Source organism: Rhinatrema bivittatum, chromosome 4 (genome assembly GCF_901001135.1).
Source record: "Rhinatrema bivittatum chromosome 4, aRhiBiv1.1, whole genome shotgun sequence".
NCBI lineage: Eukaryota > Metazoa > Chordata > Amphibia > Gymnophiona > Rhinatrematidae > Rhinatrema > Rhinatrema bivittatum.
Window position 1 is genome coordinate 64,000,974 of NC_042618.1, and position 8,636 is coordinate 64,009,609.

Sequence of the window (8,636 nt, forward strand, 5' to 3'; positions counted from 1 at the left end):
CAAACTATTTCTATTTCTTTAGATCTCTCCTATAATGGGGGCACTCAAAGGCTTGGTCCTCCTTAAAACCTTCCTATGGATTCTGGAGTGTGTATTATATATATATATATATATATATATATATATATATAAAATCAAGTGGACCTATTTTGGTTCGTATTAGACTGCAAACCCTTTATAAATCTAGCCTATGGGGCCTTTTCACTGAAAAATATTTCATATGCACAATATACTGTATCAAAGATCATGATTTGTGACTTAGCTATAGCAAATGAAAACATATGCACAAAAGTACCCACTTTAGTCCAGCATACAGACCAATGCACATACTATATTGGTCAGATCACTTTTCAAAAGGAGAAAACAAACATGTGCAAGTAATTGCTAGCTGGGAAAGCATCTATGCAAGAAGACAATTCTCCTGAGCCTATCTCACGAAGCAGCAAGTTACAATACAAGGCTCCTTTGCATCCAAAAAATATGTATTATTTATTTTTCCTAAGTAGGTTTATCACTACCTGCTAGACAGTGAAGAGCGGGGGCTTAGCTGTAGTCTAGCAACATTTATCTACAGAGTGAAAATAGACTAAAAAAAACACCAATTACATCGAATTTCCTTTCAGATCAAACATTACCTAAAAAGCCACAATAGAAAATCACAATGTATTTGATACCAAATTTGTGTTTCACTGTACTTACAGAGTTTAGTGAAATGTTTAGCACTGTAAGAGAGCACAGGAATACACATATTTGAAATGTCCAATATAAAATGAAATTAGAAACAAGTATTGTTTTTGGTCTATTTTTTTGACTTTATCATTATCCGCTACACGTCTCTGAACTCCCTGCAGTCTCTTTGCATCCTTAAATATATACAAATAATACTTTCTGGCAAGAATTATGGGATTTTATCAGCTGATCAATAATAAGATTTCACTATAAATCAAGCAAGCCCATCGACATCTGTACAAGAAATATAAAATCTGTAGAAATCAATGGTCCTAGTCAGGTTGACCGACTGTGAAGGATGTGTTGAGGGTGTGTGTGAGCCTCTGAACTGGTCAATCCAGGATCTCTACAAGTATAGTTTAGTAACTTTACTATGCATAATCTGGAATAAAACATTTTCTGTTCCTGTGTGTTCTTTAGTTAAACTGGAAAAGGTCAAATTCAAACGTAACATTCTGTGCAGCCCATCATGTATTCTGTACCTGCCCTCACAGTCTTAGTCAAATCTTGTATACTGGTATGGACAAGACACCCCCAGAAAAAATATATACCAACTAATCTTATTAATAAAACTCATCTCAATGGAAAATGGGCAACCAGGCCCCATAAGTTCTTCCATTATTCACTCAATACAATGTACTGCTGACTTTCTTTTGTAACACCCTCTTCTGAAGTGCTAATGTGCTCAAGACATTGGACGGATTTATCAGGGCCTCAATGTATATCAACACTGCATCATTTTGATATTCACCAGACAACAAAATATCACTGAGATGTGGCATACAAATACTATGAAGAAGCTCCATTTTCTCCTGTCCCTTGCCCATGGCAAAAGATGTGTGTGAACTGGACCCATAAGACACCATTTTCACAGATGTTTACCACCGGAGGATAGATATAATTTTCTAAAACATACCATTTTTAGTTGTGTTACTAACAGGGCTTAAGTTGTGTGTGTGGGGGGGGGACGGGACGGACAACCTGGAATGCAGTTCGGGGACTTCTTTTCAGGCGCAAGAGGAAGAGTAGAAGGGGTGTTCTGCTCTAGCCCCTCTCCCTCCAGGTAGCCTGCAGGCAAGAGTGGAGGAGTAGCTGAGTAGTTAGAGCACCAGGCTGTGAACCAGGAAGGCCAGGGTTCAAATCCTGCTGCCGCTCCTTATGACCTTAGGTAAGTCACTTTACTCTCCATTACCTCAGGTACAAACTTACTGGGTCATTTTTCAAATCGCATTAGGGTCTTATCACGGGTGTTACGTCCATAACACGCGTTATTTTTCGTATCCTGTGATGTGAATGCAAATTTTGAAAACTTATTCAAAAGGGGAGGGGTTCGGGTGGGGTTTATGAAAATGAGGGGTGTTTAATGTTGCGAGCAATAGTGTAAAGCAAGTTATCGCACATTTTAATGCCGGAACTAACTACACCTTTTTTCCTGGTGTTAAGCTGTGCAATATGCGATAAATGTAAAGCGCTAAAATAGCACACATTACAGTAACTCAAAAATTACCCTAACCATGCCCCTTCCTTTTTTTTTTTTTTTTAATTGTGGGCGCTATTCATGTGAAATTTATAGCAAAATGATAAATCTAGGCCTTAGATTGTGAGCCTTCTGGGGATCAGAGAAATTCTTATACCTGAATGTAATCTGCTTTGAAGTTCCTGAAAAAGCAGAATATAAATAAAAAATAGAAGAGGAGGCGGGTGAGCCTGGAGCACAGAGAATAACCACTTTGCTCCCTAATCCAATCCCTCCCCATGTTTCCCCTCCCCTATATTGCAGAACAGAAGGGGTTTTTAGTAAAACAGACATTAAGAAGTGTTTGAATTAGCATAGCTTTGCAACTTGTGAGGAGTGCAGATTGTCAAGGCTTTAGCCCTGGCCTTGATGAATGGCACTACTGCTCACAATTTCAAACTTATTGGTAATTCAACCTTTTTGTGTCTATTGCAGAGAGCTTAATTTCCAGCAGAACAACTCAGAACCACATTCAACCACCTATTTTTCAGGGATCCAAGATGTGGACCAGAGCCAGCAGTGAATATCAATTCTGGCTCCCCTGAAGAAACAGAGCAGATCCAGTGCTTGCATGGATTATTTATGCCCCCCCCCCTTTGGAGGAAGCAGAGAAGTACATAGTGTATTGGAGCTGCTCACCCTGAGATAAGGGCAGCTTTGATTTGGGTAGGTGAGAGAGAGAGATCACTTGATCCTTACTCCACCCATCTCACCCCTCCACAGTTCCACTTCCTTTTTGTTTACAAATTAAACTCTAGTTACTAACAAGGATCATTAAAGTCGTGCATTCTGCAGACCCCAATTTTAAAACAGGATAATAAAACATGAATCACTGTTAAATTACATTCTGTGAAGAACAAAAAGTCAAATTTAGTTTGTACAACCTTATAACTGTGTTTTTTGAACCATCAAAATATCTAGGTCCATATTTTTAAACACAAACTGAAATAAAATCCTTTTTAAAATGACTACAAATGACAGAAAATTTTAAAAAATATGACATCACTTTGTGCTCCACTAAATCCATCTGATGTATAAAACAAACATCAGCAAAAAATGAAATAAGTCCATACATCTCCAGTTAAAGGGTTTATCTTCTAATTAAAATTAAAATGGATAAATAAACTTGCTCTCCTATCATGCTTCCTCAGTGCACCAACAAAAGCTCAGAAGAATGAACTAGTAATAAAACAGAACCAACAGAGCTAAACAAATATAAAGCAATGTTAAAACCTCAGGAAACATTAAATATTCTGAACCCTGAATCAGTTTCCTCTGCTTAATGCTGCATTAAATTGAAAGTACACAAACTGGTTTCCTTAGAGGCTCTGCAGAAAACAAGACCAAGAAAAAATACCTGCCAAGTAAACATGACAGCAAAGACAAAGATTTATATACTGTCATATGTTCATCTGTATACAGTAACTTCTTTCAGCAGAAGTTTGATCATTGCCTACTTTCATTACAGTGCTACCGGTAACTTCAAATGTTTTATATCCTTTGTTTACAATAAGTACTCAATTTCTATACTCTGATTTCTCAGAGTACTAAGAACCTCTTGGTCCAATCATTTCCACATCATTCCGTCCTCAGCCGGGATGCCCCTGCCAACTTCTTCCACACTTACCAAGAAGCACAGCTGAGGCCAGTTGTGGATAAAATACCTATAAGTATAAATGGAGTAAGGTTCGGACAGATCTTTGGTGATCAGTCTCATTATATCGGGCATTTGTAACTCGGATTCGTATCGGACGTATTGTATCGTCGTGTCCTCCTCGTCGGACTGCGCCCGATCGTTCGTTTCCGTGCCCTGTAGGCTGCAGGCAGCCAGGGAGGTGGCGAGCGCCGCGGGCTGGCCGTCCCGCAGCCGCTCCAGTCCGTTGCTGGCGGCCAGGCCGCTGTCCCCCGAGGCAGTCCTGTCATGCTGGGCAGGCTTCATGCTGCTGTTGTCGGGCTGTCACCAGGCTGCACCCACCACCACCGCCGCCGCCGCCTTTGGTTTTACTCTTCTCCGCCTTCACACCCTCCTTCAAACTCTCGTCCGGCGTCAGGATTTTACTTTTCAGGGAAACGGTTTTGAGGTGGCGGAGCTCGGGGCTGATAAGGCCGTTGAGCTGGTGGCTATGGTTGTGGTGGTGGTGATGGTGGTGGTGGTGGTGGTGGTGGAGAAGATGATGACCCTTTACGCTCTCGGCCTCGCCGCCGTCCGCCGCCGCCGGCTGCTGTTGCTGCTTGCAGTCTTTCTTGCCATCGCGGTCCGGGTCGTGGCCGAAGCGCCCTGCCACCGGCACCTCCTCGGCCGGCTTACAGCCCCCGCCCAGCGCGATGCCGGCCCCGGGGAAAGGGGAGATCTCAGCCGGGGGCGGAGAGAGGACGCTAGGCCCAGGCGGTACATCAGCCATCCTGGAAGAGACACAGACCGAGAAAATAACGTGAGAGGAAACTTCAAGGAAGGCGAGCGAGGCATGGACGGTGGCCGCAGCCCCGGCTGCCCGCCCGGCCCATCCTCAAGGCGCCACGGAGGAGCAGCGCCCGTCAGACATTTCCCCCCGAAGCGAGAGCAGCCGGAGAGACCCCGCAGGAGGAGTCCCCTGAAGCGCCTGGTCCCGGCTTCCGAGTATTCCCCGTCACTAACCCCGAGTTCTCAGCCGCTCCCACTCTCCACTCATCGACGGCCGTAAAGAGCCGCCGTCGCCGCACACCGTAAAGTTTCCTGTCTGGCTTTGCGACGCTTCTGCGCTTGGCGGCAAGTTCTGGTCGAGGAGTGCGGAAGGGGCACCTTCGCGGGGTGGGAGGCCGGGGAGCCGCGTGGGGCGAGGGGCAGGGACTGGATAGGCTGGGGGCGGGTCCGTTTCTCCGCCCACTCCCCGGTCTCGGCGCTGTAGGTGAAGCTGCCTTGGGTACATTAGCACCTCCTGCGCCTGGAGGTGGCCGCGCTTCTCTCAGCCCTTCCCGGGATGCTCAGACTGCCGCTCCTCGGGGGCTTTTACGGATTAGGATGCTCAAAGCCTCGCAACATCATAACGGAGACAAACTTCTGAGAATTAGAATCCTGTTCCATTTGAATGTGGTTCATTGCTGAAGTGACCGGGAGGTTGTAAAGTCAGGGCACCACGGTTAAGTGTAGTAAAACTGCGCTCTAAATTTTATGCAAAGTGAGTACTGTTAATAATTCGTGGGAAATGATGAGTCTTTATGCGTGGTGGCCTGCTTGTTTCAACCGTTTATTTAAATACTTTACAATAAATGGTAACCTTCGAGGTGCATCAATCCGAGGCCTGTCTTTCCTACCTGATTATTGGTTATGCTATCCAGGACAGGAAGTACTTTATTTATTGCGAGATTTGACTCATTTGGGTCATGCGTCCACGCCTAGATTTAAAAGTTATTTGCCTGATTAACTAAAGTTTTTCTCCCACTCTGTCTTGGGGGTCTGCTTAGTCAATGAAGCCCTATTTTTATCGTTGCAGACTTTTTAAATTTTAGTCAAACCAGGAATACTTGAGGTTTATTGAAGTCAATTTGTGGCCAGCCACAATCCAGGTCTGGATTTAATCTGAATTGGTATGCTCATCTATATTTAGCATAAAACAAAATTATTCTAATTCTCTAATGTTGCATAATATTGGAAGGGAACTTAAAATGTTTGAGAATATAGGAACATGCCATACTGCATCAGACCAAGGGTCCATCAAGCCAGCATCTTGTTTCCCATAGTGGCCAATCCAGGCCATAAGAACCTGGCAAGTACCCAAAAACTAAGCATATCCCAGGCTATTGATGCTAGTAATAGCAGTGGCTATTTTCTAAGTCAGCTTGATTAATAGCAGGTAATGGACTTCTCCTCCAAGAACTTATCCAAACCTTTTTTAAACCCAGCTACAGTAACTGCACTAACCACATCCCCTGGCAACAAATTCCAGAATTTAATTGTTGAGTGAAAAAAAAGTTCTCTTTTTAATATTGTGCAAAAGTTACCATATGTCTGGTACAATTTTTTTTCTAGAGTATTGGTCTTGAAATATGCCTATATCCTGATTCTACCCATTTTTATAGAAATAAAAGAAATTGGTAGAAAAAGACTATAAGGCCCACCCAGTCTCCCATCTGACCAGTTAATTTAGCATTATAATTCTCATCACTTCTTTAGAAATCCCCTGTGTTTATCCCATGCTTTCTTGAATTCAGATATTGTTTTTGTCTCCCTCCACGTCCACTGGCAGGCTGTTCCTCGTATCTACCCACCCTCTCTGTAAAGAAATATTTTTCTAAGATTACTCCTACCCCCTTTCAAACTTATTGCATGATCCCTCATTCTAGATCCTCCTTTCCTCTGAAAAAGGTTCACCTCCTGAGAAATTTGAATGTCTTTATCATATCTTCCCTATCTCGCCTTTCTTCAAGGGTATACATGTTTAGATCTTTAAGTCTATCTCCATATGCTTTAGAATGAAGACCACTGACCATTTTAGTAGTCACCCTTTGATAAAGGCTATTACAAAATGTAATACTTTTAACCAAATAGAGAATAGCATACATTCCTCTTATCAGTTATGTTTATTCAATAAATATTTTTATTGAATAAAGATAATTTTAGGAATTAAGTAAAATGTTACAATTTAGAAGCGTGGCCAGATTATAAGAATATTTCCTTATCTATGCCCGACCAGTCTAGAGTGATTATGTTCCCTGCCAGCAGATGGAGACAGAAACAAAAGCTGAAAGCTGACTTCCCTGCCCTATAAAGATGATGGTGCTCCTTTCAGCTCTTCAGTATTTCTCTGTCTCCAGCAGATGCCCAGATATGTGAACTGGTACTGCAGAAAGGTTTTAGGTCCAGGTTCCCAGGGGGAGCAAAGGCTGAGTCTTGGAGATGCTCTGGGTGATTGTCTTGCTGAACAGATTCTCCCTTTCCACTTGGGTTTGAGTTCCTGCACCAATGGGTCAAGCACTGGATGATCCCCCAGTGATTTTGTTCCCTTGGTAGTTTTGGCACCAGGAACTACTGACAGGGCTCCTAGGGCCACATTCTTCGGGCTGATTTACTTGGTAGAACAGGATTCTAAAAAGGAAGGGGGGAAAAAAAAGGCTTGCAGCACACCCTGTTTCTTAGATTGCCTCCTGGTCTCCTATGGTGTTGCACCAGATTTGGTTAGGGAATCAGATGATCACTCTTCCCTCTCCCTCCCTCCATTGGCTTCTAGTTTCTCGGTAGGAAAAAAAAAAGGGGGGTGGGGATGGGAGTGAGGCAGGCACCACAGTTAAATCATGGTGGCTCAACATGTCAGCCAGTGAATTCTGCCAGGCATGAGGGTGAGATTTGTGGAGGATCAGCACCATGCCCCAAGCAAAGCTAGGTGTGTGTCCTAGTTCAAGACCCAACCCCTTGGTAGAAGGTGGCAGTATGGCGCACATGAAACAGCGTGCCTGTTTTATTTATTTAAAAGTATTTATTACCTACCTCTCCAATTGTAGTTTGGGGTGGGGAACATTTAAAATGTACAGAATTAAAAAAACAAAAACAAAAAACAATACAGTACAAAGTAGAAAAAAAATACCAAATAGTCATACAAGAAGGTGTTCCTAAAACATGCAAAAATAATAGCAGGAGTCTTACCAGGCTACTAAAGATGGTAACTTGGTGGACAAAACTAAAGGAGAAAAGAGTTCAGTATCAATCATTGGGGAAGGCTTTAAGAAACATATAGGTATTTAGAAGTTTTTTAAAGTCTTTACTATCCTGGGTCATTGAATAAAACTTGGCAGGGAGTTCCACAGTGTGGGACCATAGATAGAGCTCCTTTTCTTCCTTGTTACATAGAGGTGAGCCACTCAAGGGGAAGGAATGTATAATAGGTACTGGCCAGAAGAGTGTGGAAAGCGTGAAGGGGTGTGAATGCTTAGAGTAGACTCAATCTAGGGGGATGAAACATTGTTTTGGCAGGATTAGCAGCCATTTCATTTCTTCCTGCTAGACCAGTCATCACATATGGGATTTTCCTCCTCCAGAACTGACAGAGACAGAGGAAAGCAGGAACAATAGCAGAGGGTCACTCTGGAAAACTAATTGAAGATTATTATCAGAGGGGTTTGTTAATAGTAATTTGCCTTTGAAACTCAAGATACAGTGGTTTGCAAAAGTATTCAACCCCCTAAAAAGCAGATTTGTGTGGATTACAAAGCATTTTTCAATTTTTCATTTTATTTTACAAAAAATGCAGAGAAATAATGAATTGTGACTTTGAAATTTTATTTTAAGAACACACTGGTTTGCAATAAACATATTGTCTGGAACAATCGGTGTGTCATCCACACATCTGACTTTTTTAGGGGGGTTGAATACCTTTGCAAGTCACGTATATAGCAGGGGCAGAGGTTGGTAACCCTCAAT

General features: G+C 42.6%; 2 protein-coding genes across 2 annotated transcripts in view; both read right to left on the reverse strand.

Annotated features, from left to right (window-relative positions):
* The window catches only part of LOC115089866 (N-alpha-acetyltransferase 30-like), a 35,504-nt gene extending 31,307 nt beyond the window's left edge, over positions 1–4,197 (reverse strand). The window contains exon 1 of the mRNA XM_029598238.1: positions 3,873–4,197. Within this exon, the coding sequence (XP_029454098.1) occupies positions 3,873–4,184 (312 nt within the window). The 5' untranslated portion in view covers positions 4,185–4,197. The remainder of the gene's footprint in view (positions 1–3,872) is intronic.
* Positions 4,186–4,684, reverse strand: LOC115089344 (N-alpha-acetyltransferase 30-like; the record flags this gene model as incomplete). Its single annotated transcript, XM_029597431.1, has 1 exon — positions 4,186–4,684. A coding segment is annotated over exon 1 (462 nt), but the record flags the coding sequence as incomplete, so codon positions are not given.
* Between the last annotated feature and the right edge of the window lie 3,952 nt (positions 4,685–8,636).